The sequence below is a fragment of the Phyllobates terribilis genome, unplaced genomic scaffold, assembly GCF_046119375.1.
Source record: "Phyllobates terribilis strain yellow unplaced genomic scaffold, ASM4611937v1 Scaffold_1__5_contigs__length_1240528914, whole genome shotgun sequence".
NCBI lineage: Eukaryota > Metazoa > Chordata > Amphibia > Anura > Dendrobatidae > Phyllobates > Phyllobates terribilis.
The window spans coordinates 499450625-499471509 of NW_027362761.1; the positions used below are offsets into that span (position 1 = coordinate 499450625).

A 20885-nucleotide genomic window follows, 5' to 3' on the forward strand; every position below is an offset into this window, starting at 1 on the left:
AATTGCCTTTTTGATCCAGTTTGCTATAGTGGACTTAGCTGCCTTCCTTCCTCTGTTCTGCCCTGAGTGCTGTATAAATAGGTTTCCATCCAATCTCCAAGACTCAGTTTGTTGAAGATAATAAAAGGACAGTTCTGTGGACATCTAGGAGGTGGAACTCTGCTTCCTTTGGATTGGAAGGATTCTGGCAGAATGAGGGAAGGATGATTTCCCGGGAAAGATGGAAGTCCGTAACTACCTTTGGGAGAAAGGAAGGGTCCAGGCGAAGCGTAATTCTATCTTCGGTCACATTCATGTAAGGTTCTCTGATAGAAAGGGCCTGAAGTTCTCCTACTCTCCGAGATGAAGTGATGGCTACTAAGAAGGCAGTCTTATGAGAGAGAGTCTGTATTGAGCTAGAGGCTCAAATGGAGAGTGGGTTAAACCCTTGAGTACCACATTTAGATCCCAGGATGGGACCAGAGACTGAATTTTTGGGTGAAGTCTGAGTGCTGAAGTTATGAATCTCTTGATCCACCAATGAGGCCAAATCTTGGTCGAATATGGAACTTAGGGCTGAAATCTGCACCTTAAAGAGTGCTGGGTTTGAGACCCAACTCCAATCCACTCTGTAGAAAATCAAGGATCCGAGCAATGTTGGGATGTGAGGTATCAGGAGTATCCGGGGCCTACCATGATAGGAATTTTTTCCATATTTTACCGTATATCGCGTTGGTTACTGGCTTCCTACTCTGTTGAAGAGTTTTTATAACTTCTTCCGAGAGACCTTTGGATCTTAAGATCTCTGCTTCAGTAACCAGGCTGCTAGGATTAGCCACTGAGGATTGGGATGGAACATTGGCCCTTGAGAGAGAAGGTTGCTGACCTGTGGTAGTATTACCGGACCCTCTAGGCAGAGTTCTGTGACGGCCCCGAACCAAAGCCGTTTTGGCCACGGGGGGGGGGTGCACCAGCATTGATGCTACTCTCTATCCTGACTTTCTGGAAGGTTCTTGCTATCAGCGGTATCGGAGGGAACACAGACCAGCTTGAAATGCCAGGGATGGGCTAATGCGTCCAAATTCATGGCTTTGTCTCGTCTGTCCAGAGAATAGAAGAGGGGAAGTTTTGTGTTTCACCGACTGGCAAAGAGATCTACCTCGGGGGGAGACCCCATTTGGCTACCAGCGACTGCAAAATCTGAGGATTCAGGCTCCATTCTCCTGGCTGGATATCTTCCCTGCTTAGAAAGTCTGCTTGGACGTTGTTTGAGCCTTTCAGGTGGATTGCTGAAAGTGATAGGAGATGTTGTTCTGCCCAAAAAAATATTCGGCCTGCAATCTGTTTTAGGCTGTGTACCTTCGTACCTCCTTGATGACGAAGGAAGGCAACTGTAGTCACGTTGTCAGAGAGAATCTTGATGTGAGAACCCTGGATCAAGTTGACTGCACCACTGAGCGTTTTTTTCTACTGCCATTAGCTCCCTGAAGTTGGAAGATCTGGCACAGATCTCGGGACTCCATCTGCCTTGAAAGGTAATCTGGGCCACCATAGCTCCCCAGCCTCGTAGACTGGCGTCGGTAGTCACTGTAATCAGAGGGTCCTGGGTCCAAGAAATCCCCCACTGAAGATTTCGGGAGCTTAGCCACCAAGAAAGAAGCTTTTATCCGACCGGGGGTCCTGAACCATTTGTTTAGTGAGTCCCTTTGTCTGTTCCAGGATCTTCAGCTATGATCCTGGAGAGGCCTTGAGTGGGCCTGGACCCACAACACCGACTGGATACAGGCTGTCAGACCCCAATACTGACATTGTCGCTCTCAATGTTGGATTCTCTTGGTGTCTGAAATGTGAGATTTTGGAATTAAGAGTAGTCTGATGCTCCAATGGTAGAAAGGACATCTGTTTGTTGGAGTCCAGCAATACACCAAGGAATTTCCTCCTTGATGAAGGAGTAGTTCCGATTTTTTTTAGGTTTGGGACCCAACCTAAAGACCGAAGGGTTCTTAAGGTTATAGAGACGTGAAGATTGAGAGTTGCTACTGAGGGAGCGACAATCAACATGTCGTCCAAGTATGGCATTATGCACACGCCCCGTTTCTGGACGAGTGCGATGACTTCTGCCATGATCTTTGTAAACACCCGGGGTGCTGAAGAGATGCCGAAGGGCAGTACGTTGTACTGGTAGTGAACTGTTATATTGTCCCTGAGGACTGCAAACTGCAGGAACTTTCTGTGGGACTGATGAATCGGCACATAGTAGTACGCATCCTTTAAATCTATGGTTGCCATGACGAAGTCTTTCCCTATTAGGGGAATAGTTGATTTTATAGACTGCATCTTGAAACGTCTGTATTTGATTTGATGGTTTAGGGACTTCAGGTTGATCATGATGCGTGGGGTCCCTGATTGTTTCCACATTAGAAATATTTTTGAGTGGGGCGTGGCCTGGCCGGGCATGTGAGAAGACGTGAGGCAGAAGAGCTCCTATAACCCTGTCCTATAATCCTTCCTGCCCGAGGGAATCATTGCTTCTAAAAGATCTCACCAGGTGGCCTGGGGTCTCAGGAGTGCAGTCGTTGGTGCAGAACGAGATGACCCGGCGAGATAGCAAGCAGAGGCAGGCGGCTGGCTCATCACAGCACGAGGGCCAAAATGGAGCCGTGGCCTCTGAGGCGGGAGCTGAAACTCCAAGACAGCGGGAGAAGCGCATGGAGGTGGTGAACAGGCTCTCCAAATATGCGCATGGCGGAGGAGCTGAGGAGCTTACACCCGACCGGAATGTGCAGACATTGAAGAGCACGGTAACTGAAGGGGAAGTGGAGAGGGCAGCGGGGGAGACACATGAGAGGAATGTGCAGGCTGCTAAAACAACAACTCCCCCCAGCAGAGAGGCTCAGGTTACCAGTGGTGCTGACTCACTGGCCAAGGATGATGAGCCTACTTTAAAAGACGTGCTGCTGGCCATCTCACATAGTAAGGCAGATCTTACTGAACACATAGGGTCTGTGAAAGTGGACATATCTCATACGCCATGACATGCAGAAAATGAGGGAGCGCCTCACTGCAACAGAAGGCAGAGTGGGGGATTTGGAGGATACTGTGTCTCCTATGACTAAAACGCTTAAAACAGCTACTGACTATTAACTATTTACTCAATAAAGCTGATGATCTTGAAAATCGTCTGAGAAGAAATAACGTGCGTATTGTGGGTGTGCCTGAGAAGGCGGAGGGCAGGGAGGTGGTGGACTTTTTTGAGAAATGGCTGCTGCAATCCTTTGGAAAGGATAAATTCTCTAGAATGTTCGCTATTGAGAGGGCACACAGGGTCCCCACCAGACCTTCACCGCCTGGGGCACTGCCGCGTACAGTTCTAATCAAAATGCTGCATTTTCATGACAGAGATAAAATCCTACAATTGGCGCGGTCTGCTAATGACTTATGTATAGAGGGGGCGAGAGTGTCCTTCTATCCTGATTTTTCTGTGGAGGTTCAAAGGAGACGCGCCCAATTTCAAGATATCAAGCGCAGACAGAGCACTTCAAGTACCCTATGCAATGCTATATCCTGCACGGCTGCGGGTCACAGCACTGGGTGAAACTCATTTCTTTGATTCACCAAAGGAGGCTGCAAAGTGGATGGACTTAAAAGAGACAAATCCAGGCGGGCTGACACCAATTTTGAGAAGATTCTTGACAGATTATAATATAATAATTCAAGAAATTTTTATTCTAGTGGATAATACTCCGCTGTTGGCTAATGAATCTCTGTTTATAAATGTTATGATTATTATTTTACAGTTATTATATACTGTTCATAACCTGGCTCTCATATATACCTCGGGCAGGCCAATATACTTATATAGTTGTTGAGGTGCTGGTTTCACCTACAATGTATAGGCAGGGTTAAGACATTCTGCTGTTTGAATGTTTTGGCAACTTTGTGTAAGGGGGGGGGAGTGAGGGAGTCTGTGATGCAACTCATGCTGCGGCGCCTCGTGTGCTTAAGGCCTACTAGGCTGCATGAGGCTAAACACCAGACTCTTCATGTTACGGCTGTTGGTATTCATTTGATCAAGGGGGGGGGGGGATGTTAAATGAGGTAGTGAGGGGGGGGTAAAAGAACAGAATTTACTTTGATTGGTGCAGACTGTGTATTATTACAATACCATTATCTTGATGATCAGACACACGTGTGGGTACAGAGGGGGGCTTGTGACAGTTCATCTTCAATCGTTAAAACATGGTTAAGCAGATTAATGTAGTATCCTGGAATATTAGAGGTATGGGAGATTACAACAAAAGATTTGCGGCACTTAAATATCTTAAGGAATATCGGGAGTCGATAATCTGTCTGCAAGAAAAAAATTGCAATACGGAGGCCGCTGCAGCACTGAGCAAGCTTTGGAGGGGGCCAGCCTATCATTCTATACATAGTACTTACTCTAGGGGGGTTAGTATATTGATTCATCCGAATTTACCCTTTGAATGTGAAAGAAGTATTTGTGACAGAGAGGGTAGGTATGTATGTCTAGTGTGCAGAGTGGCTGGGCTTAGAATTTGCCTAATTGCTCTATATGTTCCTCCACCTTTCTCTATACAGACTCTGCGACAACTATTCCCGTGGATAACGGAATTTGCTACTATACCCCTGTTAGTTATCGGTGATTTTAATATGTATCTACACGCTGAGCTTGATAAGTATAGGGGTAATGTGGTGGGAGGGGCTGCTCAAGAGACATCGTTGGCAAGGGTCCTACAGGAAATCAATCTGGTGGATGTGTGGCGGGTTCGTTTCCCTAATGTTAAACAGTATTCGTGTTATTCAGCATCCTATTCCTCTCTGTCCAGAATTGACCTGGCTCTGGGAAATAGTCATCTGGTCCCTCTAGTCACTAAAGTAGAATACTGCACGAGATTGTTATCTGATCATTCTCCATTATTGGTTGTTCTGGGAATAGATCCTGGCATCATAAACAGAAGGGCACTGTGGAGGTTTAACCCCTACTGGCTGGACGTATTCGGGGAACAGTTAGATTTAGCAGGCAAATTGGCTCATTTCTTTAAAGACAATATAGGCTCTGCTCCTTTAGATACGGTATGGGAAGCCATGAAGGCGTTCTTAAGGGGGATCCTGATTAAGGAAATTTCCGTGATCAAATCCAAAAATAGGGCTCGTACTCAGGAGTTGCGGAGGGAAGTAGACATACTGGAGCAGAGGTATGTTGAGTCTCCAATCATAGAGAATAGGGAACACTGGACTCGGGCACAGGCTACACTAAATGACCATATATTGAAACAAGCAGAACATAAACGATTCTTTCTTAAACAACAGTTTTATGTGGAGGGAGAGAGTGCAGGGCACTTGCTGGCCACTATAGCTAAGGCCCAAACTGGGGCTCCTATGATTGCAGCTATCAGGGATACTAAGGGTGTGGTAATTACTGATTCAAAGGATATAATGGAAGAATTTTTTCAGTTCTATAGACAATTATATGCGTCCAAACTGACTAAGGCGCAAAGGGACATAGATCTATACCTTCATGATATGCAAATACCATGCCTAACAGATAGCCAGAGAGAACAACTAGATGCACCAATCACCCTGGAGGAGATGCAGGAAGCTTTAAAAGATTTTCAAAATAACAAAGCCCCTGGTGCTGACGGGATCCCCGCGGAAATTTATAAGGAGGCTGGGGGGGTTTTGCTTCCCAGGTTACTGGAAGTGTTTAAGGAAGCGAGGGAGGGGGGGGCCTTGCAGACTTCAATGAGGGAGGCAAAAATAGTTCTTTTGCCAAAACCTGGAAAGGATGCACTAAACCCCGAATCATATAGGCCAATATCCTTACTCTCGGTAGATGTAAAAATTTTAGCTAAGGTCTTGGCTACCAGATTGGTGGCGGTTATTACACATCTGGTTGCAGAAGACCAAACTGGGTTTATACCGGCCAAGTCGACGGCAATTAACTTGCGTCAGCTTTTTCTTAATCTACAAATGCAGTCACAAAATACGGGTGGTAGGGCAGTACTATCACTTGATGCCGCTAAGGCTTTTGATAGTGTCGAATGGGAGTATTTATGGCCTGTTTTGCGAAAAATGGGGTTCGGTACTGTATTTCGGGCCTGGGTACGGCTTCTATATAACAATCCGCTAGCTCGGATTAGAATTACTGGTAGTCTTTCTGGTAGCATCGAAATGGGCAGGGGCACGCGTCAAGGCTGCCCGTTGTCTCCCCTACTGTTCGCCCTGGCTGTGGAGCCATTGGCTGTTAAGCTTCGTTCCAGCAGTGAAATTCAGGGTTTCCGCTACAAAACACTGGAGGAGCGGGTGGCCCTATACGCTGACGACCTTCTGTTGTTTTTGGGTGACACGGAGCAATCTCTGACGACCGCTATGAATTTAATAAGGGAGTTTGGAGATCATTCCGGCTTACGGATTAATTGGGACAAATCAGTTCTTATGCTGGTTGATGGTTTGTCTCAGAATACTAGGGTAGGGAGTACTTGCTTGAAGGTGGTGCGAGAATTTAAATATCTCGGAGATTATATTTCTTTAAATTTACTTGAACTGCTTACTAAATTATAACAAAAGGCCAATACTTGGAGCAAACTTCCCCTATCAATGGTAGGTCGAACTAACTTAATTAAAATGGTGTTAATGCCCCAATTATTATATATCCTTCATAATTCACCGGTTTGGATCCCCATGAGAATATTTTATAAATTTCAGGCACTGTTTCGGGAATTGATCTGGAAAAAAGGGGTGGCCAGAATCAGCTTGGATACACTTCAAAGGCCCAAAGATCAGGGGGGACTAGCCGCACCTAATCCATGGATATATTTTCTAGCTTCTCAAATGCAACAGCTCTGGTTAATCCAGGGGAACCTAGATAAACTGATACGTCTATTATCACACAATCTGCCAATTACCTCCTTTCTAGAAACAGGAATCTCAGGGTGGGATGCTAGGAGACACCTCCCGACCCTAACACTTATGGGGAAAACGTGGCAGAAAATCAAATTGTTGTTGGGAATAAAAGGCTTTACCCAGTTTACTCCGCTGTGGCATAATGCGGGCCTTCCAAAGATCCATAAACTGAAAGGATTTGGAATATGGGAAAAATTGGGAATAACTAATGTGGCGCAAATATTAGAGGGGGAAATATTTAAATCGTTCCAACAGATAAAAGAAGAATATTGTATTCCACAAACTAGTTTTTATTTTTATCTCCAATTGAGGCATGCATGGTTTGCACAGCCGCGACATATGCAAAGTAAAATCCAACATCATTTACTGTTTAACACATTATTATGCCATAGAGGTGGGAAGGGATTGATTTCCAGAATTTACGGGATACTTATGCAGCAATTTCAGTGGGACAGACCCTTAAATGTTAAGGAGAGGTGGGAACGCGACATTGGTACTATATCCTCAGAGGAGTGGGGAGCGTTCCGATTCTATCTACATGTGAGGCACATAGACTTTCACAGTTGTATTTATTACATAGGGTATATAGAACCCCCAAATTTCTACAGCGCATTGGGGCAAGGAATGACAGTGCGTGTCCAAAATGTGGAGAGGAAGGAGCAGATCTTATGCATATGATGTGGACGTGTAGAAGGGTCGCTGTATTCTGGAATGAGTGTGTGCAATACATTAATGATGTGTTTGAGTGTAATTTACCCCTATATTCTAAAGTGTGTGCATTAGGCCTTGTAGAAATAATAGGATGTGAAGAGGATGAAATAATAACTGTTAAGAGGACTCTATACCAGGTCAGAAAGCTTATAGCTGCATATTGGTTGGATCCCTCCCCTCTCAGGCTCCAGGAATTTTTGGATAGAATGCGCCTTTTATTAAGATTAGAAGAGGGAGTGTACAAAAAGCGGAAGGCTATACGTAAATTCGATAAAATCTGGGGTAAATGGAATATGTTTCATGGTTATCATATTATGTCTATTTTAAATATCACTTGAATTTAAAATGTTGTGGTCTCTCATGTTCTGTATAACTAATTACTGATTATCAGATACTAAGCTCTGTACCCATGGATCAAACTAGCAATGCTTTAACAGTCGGATAAGCCTTATGATGGTATACGGTTTGTAACAAAATTTGTTTTTTGCCATATGGTTCTTGGGGCTGTTATGGGTGGGGGGGAAGGGGAACGGGTGGGTCTTGAGAGGCACTGCTAGTTTAGTGATGCTTCACTGTTGTTTATGTATAATGTTCTAAAAAAAGTCTTTTAATAAAAAATATCTGATTTAAAAAAGAAATATTTTTGAGTAGTGACCCGTCCCCTCCTGGCCAGGGGAAACTAGAGACACCACTCCCAAATCCAGAAGGTCTTTCAGGGCGACCGATAGGAGATCCTGAGCCCCCCCCCCTCTCCGAGAGGGAAGGGACATGACCCTCAGGATCTGAGGGGGGCGACTCTTGAATTCCAATAGAAGACCCTTCTCGATGGTATTGAGGATCCACTGGCAGGAAGATATTGCCTGCCACTGGAGAAAAATTCGAAAGCTGCCCCCCTACACGGACCAAGTCATTGCCCGTCCTGCTGCTGGTGTTGTTGCTGGGGTACAAGGATGTTGCGACCCTTGCCGCCTTTAGGATAGCTCCAGAGCCCAGATTTTCACTTTCCTCTATACTGTGAGGGGTGACTATGGGAAGGCCGAAAGGAAAGTTTCTTAGCCTGTTTCTGTTCAGGAAGGGTTTTCTTCCTGTCTGAGGCCTTTTCCAGGATTTCATCCAGGGCTGGGCCAAATACATATTTTCCTTGGAAGGAACAGCTTGATTTTAGAGGTGAGCAGTATTGGACAGAACAGCTGCCCTGGCCGCGATACGGACTGACTCAGCCGAGGTGTGAACTAAGAAACCTGTGGCTTTTTGAAGGAGAGGGATGGAGTCAAGCAGATCTGCCCTGGACGTGCACTGAGACAGATGTTCCTCCAGTTGGGTCAGCCATTTGAAGAGGGATCTGGCCACACAAGTCAAGGAAATACTGACAGAGGCAGAAGAGGTTTCCCATGATTTAAGGAAGCTTTCCATTTTGCAGTCCAAAGGATCCTTTAATTGGGACGAGTCCTCAAAGGGAAGTGAGGTTTTCCTCACAACCCTAGCCACCTGGATGTCCACCTTAGGGACTTCCCATTCAAAACCTTCACCCTCTAACAGAAACCTAGGTTTTAATTCCGAAGGGGTGGTGAGGCAATTTTCCAGGGACTCCCATTCCTGTCGGATGAGATCTCCAATTACCTCATGGACTGGAAACCCAGTCTGTTTCTTGGTTTTAAGACCCCTAAACATCTCGTCCTGAACAGAACAGGGAACCTCCACTTCTTCCAGCCCCATAGTGCCTCTAACAGCGTCCAGTAGTTAAGCTAAGTTGTCCGAGGAAAAATAATATCTACCGGTTTCTACTGCTTTGGCAGGCCCTATGGATGCCAATTCTTCAAAATCATCAGAGGCTGAGCTACTAGCGTCCATAGAGACCACATCTGAGTCTAATTCTTGGATCTTCCTCTTAGGGGGAAAGGGCCTGGAGGAGGAATAGACAGGCAGGGCAGCAAAGGAGGCCTGGACCTCCTGTCTAACCACCTGGACCTCCTGTTTAACGAGTGATTTAAGCTCCTCGATCAGTAACGGGTTTTCTTCTCTAATTATTTTATCCGTACAGGGCTGACACAACTTCTTATAGGATAAGGACAGCTTTTTTGTACAGATGCCACATCTACGGGGCTGGTCTTTATCCTTCTTAGAAGCAGGGGCCTTGTCTTCCTAAGAAAGGGGAAGATAAGGGGACCCGTGTGAAATAAAAGGAGGGGAGATCTAGGTGTCATCTAAAAGGAGGCTGAGATAACCCCATAGTGACCACCCAGGTACTACTCACTGTAGCCGAGGGCATGCTGGGCTCTGCAGATGCAGGGGTACAGGACTTATCACCTTCCATAGTGGGAATAGCCTTACTTTTTGGTGTCTTCAGGCGGGTTTTAAATAAAACCGTGCCTCCCAGCAAGTGACCTCAGTCCCCTCCCCTTTCTGGTCACTTAAAGGGCCAATCCAGGTTTGGTATGGGCCTTGATGGTCCTGTCATTCAGCGTCCCACGTGGAACGCCCCGACCGGAGCGATAGGACCACAGTGACGTCAACCGATGCACACGCCCAAACCGCCTGTCGGCTCAGGAGCATGGAATCCACCTGCAGTGTGGAATGCTCAGGCCAGAGCAGCAGGGCGTGCGGAGACGCCACTTCCGGCGCGCGCGGAGATGCCTGTGCGTGCTGCAACGTCCGCGCTCCAGGAAAGTAGATGCCGGAGGGCAGGAGCAGCCTCCGGCATGACCGATGCCCTGGCTTGCTTTACCCTTAGTGGGGCACAAAAAGCCAGGGTGGTACCCCAAAGGGGAGCAGCAAGGAGGGAGGAGGGAGCACCCCGACCGACCACTGCCCAGCACACAGGTAAAGGAAATACAGCGCTGCCCTGCCGGCCCAACAGCACTGCAGGATCTCTCCATGCCCCAAGAGGGACAGGAAAACCCTGGGGAATGACGGTGGGGAGGGGCTTTTAATCTCTCTATGTTCCTGTCCCCCAATAGGGCGTGGACAACATCCTCCAAACCTGTCGTGAAGGCGTATTGAGAAAAGAGGAATAAAACGGCACCATTCATAACGCACACGACTTGAATGGATAACGACACACCTTGCGATTATACAAGAACTCCAGTGCTTCACTAAATGCAAGATTTTCGGAAGACTTCGAAGAAAGGAAAGGCAGCACTCTGTCCCATAAAAACGCATTTTCTTGCAAAATAAAAAAAATAAATAAATAAAAAAAAATGGATGCAGGTGCAAGAGACAGACGACAGCCATTTTGCACACAATGGTGCTTCAACAGGTGTTTGGACTTGTTGAAGCCCCATTGTGTGCGAAACAGCCATCGTTCATCTCTTGCACCTACATTCTCCAGAATTCATTTTAATGATTTTGCAATAAAATACATTTTATGGGACAGAGTGCCACCTTTCCTCTCTTGGAAGTCTATTAAAAAGGGGTTCTCCAGCATTGCTCCATTTCACATCAGAGGTGAGCGTTGCAGATGACGTTACAACCCCACACACCTATTGGGACCCATACATGATTGGCGGGTATTATGCATGTGTACTATTCTAATAAAACAAGGCACATGTATTTTCTTATGAATTTTTTCCTGCTGAGCCAGTGCAGCGGTCCCTTGTCCCCTCTCTCCCCTGATGAGTAATTAACGAAACACTTAGGGAATGGGAAACTTTTTCAGACATGTGCAATAGTTCCTCGGTACACTTTCTACTCATGAGATATTTTTCTTATGGGTATTCTGTGGGTATCCCCCCCCCCTCCCCCATCTGCTGCATCTACTCTGTGGATTGTGTCTTCCTGGATGAAATATCAACTAATTGGGGATCTCTTACTTTGAGTAAGGTTATACTCCAACAAATGGTGAGATTGTTCCTTTCTCAATTATATTTGTGTCACTGTAAGAGGGCTTTAAAAGTAGGGTACGTTTACCCTCCCCCGTTTTGCCCATGACCTTCTCTGATGTGTGTAGTTTGTGTGTATTGTTTATATTTTATCTGAGCCATATGGTCACTTTTTAATACATCATTAAAAGTTACATTTTATTATACCTTCTACCGTGCTAGATACACAATTATACGGTTGGTAGCTCTACTGTTATGTTTTCACATGCAGGATACCTGCCGATTGACCCGCACATATCCGTGTGCACAATGCATTGGCACCGCTGACCTTCGATGTGGAAGAAGTTACACTGAAAACTTAATGGTAGAGATTTAAGTGTATATGTAGTCCTCGGTGCTTGTACTTCTACAGCACATGTACAGTATATGTAGTCATGAGGGGGTTTGTCCTGTAAAAAAACAAATAGCTGCAGAGACCATGCTTACATCTCAGTCAGATTTTCTGTGGTGAGGTTTTCTGGTGGGATTTCATCCATTGAAATTTCCTCTGCAAAGTAAAAAGAATAAATAGAGAGCATGGTACACAATCAGACTCACTGTCCCACCAGAAAACTACCAATGACCCCAAAGAACTGACACCCAGAACGACCTTGGGAGGCAAAACCTCTGAGATACAAGCTACTAGATAACAACCCAAGATCATTTTCAGGGTTGAGCCTACTTTAATCATGTGATTTTTTTGTAGTACAGCGTCATGTTTTTTTGTTTGTTTTTTTTTTTATCATGCACATTTGAGTATTTTATGTAAAGTGTATTTAATGTTACAATTTTTGCAGGACTTTACAAAACTCAGTATGCCAAAGTTTAGTTTCCTGTCACCAACAAACTTTGGCACAACCTAATAGGTATTTAGCCGTGGGAGGATAGTTGGGGTGAATCCATTCACAAGGCTCAGTGGCCGCTGGACGGGAGCCATAAGAACCACCTCATACGTGCCAGCATCAGTGTTTTTTCCTTTTGATTAGCCAACCTGGCGTAACATCACATGCATCATGCCGTAACACTGATGTCACTCCAGGCTGGCTAATAAAGACAAAAAAAGGCGGATGCCGAGAAGTAGCAGGCGGCTCTCAGGGGCCCAGTCCAGCACTCAGATTATGGATGTGGTCGCTGGACTGTGTCCTGCAAGTCGATTAACAGCAAAGCAATCACAAAGCACTTCTAAGGTGACAAGAGCCTCTCCCCACTGTCTACATGCCTAGATGTCACGGTCTATATATGGTGCCCGCACCAGCCACAGTAGGAGATGCCGCACAGCTCCTATGCCCATTCCATCCACTGAACTTTTGCAAGGCGTATCCTCTTCCCGATAGGGCAAAATTTGTGTTTTCTTTTTTTTCTGTCGTTAAGGTGATAATTGTGTGGTAAAAATTACATGGCAGCCTGATCCAGGTCAGTACAGATACAGCGATACCAAACTTTTATAGTATTGTTTGGTTGAATTAAAAAAAAAATAATAATAATAATTTGGGTGCATAAGAAGTGTTCAGAATTTTTTTTAATTGCATTTTTACCAAACGGGTACATTAATTTAATATTTTGATAGGACACTCACAGATATGGTGATATCCAATATGCTCATTTCATTATTTTTTTTTTTTTAAAACAAGGACAAAAGTGCGATGTTAATTTCTCTTTTTTTAGTCGACTTAAGGGAATTCAAGGGATTGTTTGGTTTGTGCTATATACTGTAATACTGTTGTATTGCTATATAGACAAAATTATATTTTCCTATGAAACCCATCGGCACTCTGCGATTTCGGCATTTATAATGGTTAACAGCAATCAGCACAAGCTCCAATTGCTGCTGCTACAGGCAGATCTTGACTGTAACAGAGCCAATATCAGTGGGCTATGGCTCAGCCCCTGGGCCCACTCCATACATGGGGACCCTACATTGGACATACTATTACGTCCTTTATTGGTAAGGTACTAAATGGGTTTGTTTTAAAAAAAAAAATAAGAAACGAGCTGAAAGGTTATGCAACTGTTACATGCCAGTGAAAGAAAAAAAAAAAAAGTTTTACGGCAGACACTCAACACTTCCCACAGCTCAGAAAGGGATCAACATGTAGTCTAAGGCATCTGAGCCAAACAGGTCAGCAGCCCCATTACAAATCTGTCCTGTTATTAGTTCCTTGCAGAGTATGGGGGTAATAAATGTATCAGCCTGGAGCCGTCACACAGGATTGCTCAGACTGAATACTACTGGATGATTGTGCAGACCAATACTTCAGTCTCTTGGTGTAAACCTACATGTTCCCATTCACCGACAGGAAGCAGAAATAACGAGCAATTGGAAAATAATGTCTAAACCTTATTCAAAGAAAATAGAAAAGGTAAATGTGGCAGAAGCACATGAATGGCGCTGCGGGATATATACAGTGATGTGACAATGGCCGTACACACACTACCTGCTTGAATCCTGTTCTCCAGATCAAACTTCTGCTGCTTCAATTTTTTCAATTCTCTGGGAAAAAAAAAAAAAAACAGACAGGAACTGATACAGTAACTTCTTTTGTGTTTTTTTTTTTTTTTTGGAGTGATCTCATGAAGGTGAACCCTGTTAGAAGCCGGAGCAATGATCAGCACATGGTCACAGGTCCAGTTCGGAAACTGATATATGCCAGAAGACCCACATTGTGAGCGAAAACATGGCCATGACTGCATCAAGTGTGCCACAGTGGAAGCGAAGGGTACTTAAAGGGGTTGTCCACTAATTCACAGCCAATTGTAGTACCTTAAAGGATTTAAAACGTACCTTTTAATTTGTTAATTTAAAAGAAAACATTATTCAAAAGACAAAACCAATTACAATATATACAACTACAGGGACACAATCTATCCCTGTTTAGGCACCCTGCACAGATGGCACCCTCACTCCTCGACCGCTTGTCCTTCTCTCCCTATTACACCCTGTTGGTGGAAGGTATCAAAAAGGTTAAATCAACAGAGTGCTAACGCTTACTATGGATATATTCTGTTAATCTCACAAAAAAGGGGATTAATATCCAGGATTATATAATACAAAGACATGATTCAAAAAAGTGCTGGTGCAATAAAAAAAACAAAAAAAAAAAAACCCAACAACCAGCAATTGCACCATATTGGTATCCAACCAAATCAGTAAAGTAGTAGTGGTTCTAGGCATATCTGGTTCAATTAGCCACCCATGAAATTCATTACCATAGTAAAAAAAAAAAAAAAGTGCTAGTGCAGTTAGTTTGGGAGAGAATCCTTTTCCTACGCAGCAGTTGCATCATAGTGGTATCCAAAAACACACCATTAGGAAAGAGGTGGTTCAATGTATCAAAACTAAGCAGACCTTCAATCAGCAAAAACCTGCAATTCATGCCTATAATTTTAAGGCTCAATGCCATATATAGAACTCAAGACTCATTATCGTAAATACAATTCATTGCCCTAGTTATAAGGCTCAGTACTGTACATAAGGCTTAAAGATCATTACCCAACATAAAACTCAACGCGTTTCCCCTTTAACACAAGGTTCATCAGGAGTGGTGCTTTAAGGTAATGTGTGTAGAGTGTAAAAATAAATAGTTCGCTAGTCAGCTGGACATCATATACACAGGTGCCATTTGATAAGGCCCTCGCCACTGCAGAAAATAGGCATCCCCAAGATGATCTGCTATATGTCAGAAGACTCACATTGTGGCTGCTGAAGAGAAAACATGGCCATCCATGCATCGAGTGTGCCACAGTGAGAGCAAAAGAGTACTTAAAGGGGTGGTCCACTACTCAAACAACTCCTTCTCAATCTCTAGGTTTCTCCCTAATAAAATAGTTCATACTCTCCTCTGGTGTCGGCACTGGCTCTCCCGGGGATGGCATGACACCATTACATCGATTAGCGCTGGCTTCACTCTCCCATCCTTTGGGGATATCACATACCTCCAGAGGAATGGAGAGCTCAGCAGCGCACACTTCGGGATTTGTCATGCGATGCCCACACTGCTGGAACGGCACTGGAGGTCAGTATAGGTGTTATTTTACAAAAGGTAAACCATAGGGATTGAGAAGGGATTGTCCAAGTAGTGGAGAACCCCTTTAAAGGCATTCTCCAGAATTAGAAAAATGCAGCTGATTTTTCTTCCAAACCCTGAACCCATTTACTTCAAAAAGAACAGAGATGCAATACCAGACACTCTGGGCAGGTGTGGCGTTCTTCTTGGAAGAAGACAGCCATGTTTTCCAAATCCTGGAAAAAACACTTTGCTCCTAAACCCTTGGGCTGGGTTCACACCTGTGTACTTTAGTTTGTTGTTTTTCATTACATGAGCAGCACAGCCTAATTAAAGGGGTCTTCCAATTCTATGATATTGATGACCTAACCACAGGCACCCGCACCGATCAGCTTCCAGATGTGAACACTGAGCAGAGCCACACAATGCAGCTCTATTTATCAGTTTGGCTCGGCACGGCGCCTGCACCCCGAGTGGCGGGGCGGGTGGCTCCGCACGGCACAGCGCCTGCACCGCGAGTGGCGCCTGTACTACCTGCTGCTTAGTGGGGGCGCCACCGCTGACCGATACTGATGGTCTACCCCCTGAGGAGATGATATAACTGGACAAACCCTTTAAAGGGAATCTGTCACCCCCCTGGGAAATATCAGACCTCTACTATGGTCATACAGGTTATAGAAAAGTAAATCTATACATGCCTGTATGGCCAATAGTAGAGGTTTGATTGCAGAGAAAAGCGCTTTAATCAATTCTATTTTGTACAGGCGTGGCGTCCGGGGGAGGCCAAGCAATCCCCTATGTGATTATTATTCCCCCAAATCCCCGCCTATATGCTTAATTATCCTATCCCCCCCCCCCCTTCCCTGTCATAGTGCATGAACAAAGCGCCGCTCACATAGAGCTCACAGAGCGTGCTTTGCTTCATCCCGGCCCCGTCTTGCTGTGCACTGCACTGCAGGGTTCTATTGCACAGGCCCGGGAAGTGACAGTGACTCCACACAGGCGGGGAGTTCATGGCGTCCAGGGGAAGCCATGCCTGTGGAAGACAGTTTATAAAAACACATTTCTCTGCAATAAAACCTCTACTATGGGACATACAGGCATGTATAGATTTATTTTTCTATACCCTGTATACCCATAGTAGAGGTGTGATGGCTCCAAAGTGGTGACAGATTTCCTTCAACAGCATCACATGACATCAGGCAGACCCCTCTGACTAGAATGGGGATCTGACATTTTTCCATCATGTCGTCTGGTGTCTGATGTGAGCTGTGGCGCAGAGTTCCCAGTGCTCAGTCAGGATATGATCTCTGCCTCTATTAGGCCAAGTGCTCACTATGCAAAAATGCTGCGGAGCATTTCTGCATCTCCCTGGCAGAAAAAACACATGCAGATTTTACATGCGTTTTTTTCTGCCAGATTAGAGCGTTTTGAACATGCAATTATGCAAGCGGGTTGTCATGCGCTTTTCCAAGCGATTTTAGCATTATCATTTGGAAAAGTGCTTGACAACTTGGTCACACTATATAAATCCATGCAACCAAGTTATGATGCTGAAAATATATATATATATATATATATATATATATATATATATATATATATATATATATATATATATATATATATATATATATATATATATATATATATATATATATATATATATATATATATACACATACACACACACACCTACCTTACAATGGCCCCTGGTCTCCACTACGGTGCATCTGGTGGTGTCTTCGGCTGCTCGTGGTGCTCTAAAAAGGATCTTCCATGACATAATTTAGTCATGTGACAGGTCACGCGACCATAGACGTCGCGTGACCTGTCACATGACTAAATGACATCATGGAAGGTCCTTTTGAGATCACCACAAGCAGCCGAAAAGCCAGCAGCGACGCTGGGAGCAGACAGGGGGTAAGTATATGTTTATTTTAATTCTTTTTTTTTTACAGGTACTATGGTACCCGGGTCTGGATGAGAGTCTCCTCTTCTCCAGAACCGGGAACCATCCGCACATTGAATCGCTTAATATCCACACGTGCAGATGTAGTGATGCGGATATTATGTGATCCAATGCAAGTCAAGGGCAGCGATTTCGCAAAATTAATGGACATGCTGTGGATTTTTCTGCAATGATAATCCGCAGAGGAAATTTCCACAGCATGTGCACAGCACATGCGGATTATCATTGGGGAACATGGCAGACAACTTAACAAGAGTTTTTAAACTGTTTTTACAGAGGAGTTGCAGCCACGGAAACACATTAAATCTGCATCGTGGCCAAGCAGCTTTTGGCTATGTGCCCACGATGCAGAAATGCTCAGGATTTTTTCCTGAGCGTTTCTGCATCTCCCTGGCAGAAAAAAAAACATGCAGATTGTACATGCGTTTTCCTGCCAGGGACATGTGGAAATGGAGCGTTATTCACTCACATTTCCGAATGCGGATTGACAAGCGCTTTCCAAGCGATTAGCATCACTTGGAAAGTGCTTGTGACAACTAGGTCACACTATATAAATCCATGCAAACGGCATGGATTTATATAGTGTGACCGAGAGAGTGGTAAAAATTATATACACATATATATACACACACACACACACTTACCCTCCGATGGCCCGCGCTGGCTTGTTTCGCTTGGTCCCGGCAGCAGTGGATTGAAAGACCTGCCGAGGTCAGCGTCGCGCGACCCGTCACATGACTGACGTCAGCGCAGGTCCTTCATTCCACTGCAAAGTACCGGGAAGCAAGGAGGAGCGGTGCGCGGGCTGCCGGAAGGTAAATATACATTTATTTTTTATTTTATTCTTTTTTTACAGATTTTTTAATGGTACCTGGGTGTGGATGAGACTCTCCTCTCCTCTCCACCCGGGTACCATCCCCTCATTAGAACGCTTGGATTCTGCATGTACAGATGCAGTGATGCGGATTAGATGCGTTCTAATGCAAGTCAATGGCGGCGAAGAAGCAGCACTTCTGCAAAATAATTGGTAGTGCTGCAGATTTTTCCGCAATGATAATCCGCAGCGGAAATTTCCGCAGCATGTGCACAGCACATGCTGATTATCATTGGGGAACATTGCTGCCCTTCTAACATGCGATTTTAATGCGTTTCTGCAGCGTTTCCTCAGCTGCAAAAAAGCTGCAGAAAGGAATTAAATCCGCATGGTGGCCACGCAGCCTTAGGCTGTGTGCCCACGTAGCGTTTTTCAAGCGTTTATGCTGCGGAATTTCCGCAGCGGAAACGCTTGTAAAACGCTAGGTAATCCGCACCTCATGGTCCCCAAGGGGATTCCGCATGTTCTATGCACATGCTGCGGATTTTTCCGCAGTGTTTATGCTGCGTACAAAAATCCGCAGCATGTCATTTAATTTTGCGGAAGTGCAGCGGAACTCCCGCCATTGACTTGCATTGAGACGCACAGAAACCGCGACTTTACATTTGTACAAGCGGCTTGTATGCGTCTCTGTGCGGATGGTACCCAGTTCTGGAGGAGAGGAGACTCTCATCCAGACCTGGGTACCATTGTACCTGTAAAAAAAGAATAAAATAACAAATAAAGTTTATACTCACCTGTCCGGCGTCTTCTCTCTGAATGCCGGCATCGCTTGAGGACCTGCGGTGACGTCAGTCATGTGACCGCAGGCCCTTCACCGCTCTGTCTCGCGATATGCCGGCAGCCGGGAACCAGCCAGGAAGCAGCGCTGCAGCCACGCCGGGGCCTCGGGGGTGAGTATAGCTTTATTTGTTTTAATTTTTACGGTTCACACTGTATAAATCCATGCTGTTTGCATGGATTTATATAGTGTGACCTAGTTGTCAAGCACTTTCCAAGTGATGCTATCGCCTGGAAAGTGCTTGTCAATCTGCATGCGGAAACGCATGTGAACCCGCATGTGGATCCGCATGTATTCTGCAGGAAAAACGCATGCACAATCTGCATGCGTTTTTTCTGCCAGGGAGATGCAGAAATGCTGCAGAAATTTTCTGCTTCATTTCTGCATTGTGGGCACATAGCCTTAGGCTGTGTGCCCACGTAGCGTTTTTCAAGCGTATATGCTGCGGAATTTCCGCAGCGTAAACGCTTGAAAAACGCATGTATATCCGCACCCCATGGTCCCCAATGGCATTCCGCAATGTCAATGCCCATGCTGCGGATTTTTCCGCAGCGTATATGCTGCGGTCAAAAATCCGCAGCATGTTCATTAATTTTGCGGAAGCGCAGCGGAATCAATGTGCGGATGGTACCCAAGTCTGGATGAGAGGAGACTCTCCTCCAGACCTGGGTACCAAAGAACCTGTAAAAAAATAAAGTTTATACTTATCTTCTGATGTTTTCCCTCCGTCGCGCTGTTGTCTGAAGGACCTGCCACGTCATTGAGTCATGTGACCCACCACATGACTCAATGACGTCACCGCAGGTCCTGCACACAACAGCGTGAGCCGCTCAAGACTCCGGACGGGGCAGAGAATGCATCGGAAGGTGAGTATAAACTTTATTTTTTACCATTCTGAACAAGTTGTCAAGCACTTTTCCAAGTGATGCTTGGAGAAGTGCTTGATAACCCGCATGCGGAAATGCATGCAAAGACGCCTCACAAACGCTTCTACCTGGCGGGAAAACCGCATGTAATATCCGCATGCGATTTTCCTGCCAGGGAGAAGCATAAAAAATATGCTTCAGGTCCGCAATGTGGGCACATAGCCTTAGACTTTCTTCTTTTTGACCCCTTCTCATGAAGGTCCCAGGAGGAACTTGTCTGACAAAGACGCAGAGTGTGCACACAGCCTACAGTCCTGTTTTCTACCACCTGGGTCCTGTAGTAGCACTGACAGAGCAGCTGGGACTTGTAGTTCTCCGGACACTTACTTCAGCAGGAGCAGTGTGCTGGCTGCGGGCTGCAGCTTGTGATCTCTGCTCCGCATCAGCGCCACTCTCCCGAGCTCCACACTCTGCTGCTCCAGCGACACTAGGTCCGCCGCCGCCATGTCTGCCCGTTGCTCCTCACCAGCCCGAGCCATGCCGCCGCTCCTGGGATCCGTCACAGAAGAAGGAGACGCGTCTGAGATCCGGGGACTTTCAAAACAATTCCCGCCGAGCAAGAGGTGCGGACGGTACGAACTGTCCATATATGGGTGCCTGAGGTCACGTGTCTCGTTGGTCACGTGGGCCCGCTTGTTATGATTTCTTGCTGAAAAGGCTGCGGAGCAAGTGAAGGGGCTGCAAAGACTGAGGGGCCGCACAGGATTGTAGCAAAAGACTGAGGGAAGGGGTGTGGTGTCCTCAGGCTGTATAAAGGTGCGTGGTCTGGGGCCCTTGGGCAGAGCAGTTTGGGGGATAGATTTGTGTATAGAGCTGGGGTCCTTGTAATGGATTGCAGTAGTGTGTAAAGGGAGTTT

The 20885-nt window shown here is 45.5% G+C and overlaps 1 protein-coding gene across 1 annotated transcript in view; it reads right to left on the reverse strand.

Annotated features, from left to right (window-relative positions):
- The window catches only part of CENPH (centromere protein H), a 36200-nt gene extending 15553 nt beyond the window's left edge, over nt 1-20647 (reverse strand). The window contains exons 1-3 of the mRNA XM_073680197.1: nt 20356-20647; nt 13907-13962; nt 11919-11979 (exon numbers count right to left, since the gene is read on the reverse strand). Coding sequence (XP_073536298.1) covers nt 11919-11979; nt 13907-13962; nt 20356-20615 — 377 coding nt within the window. The 5' untranslated portion in view covers nt 20616-20647. The remainder of the gene's footprint in view (nt 1-11918; nt 11980-13906; nt 13963-20355) is intronic.
- Nucleotides 20648-20885: the final 238 nt, after the last annotated feature.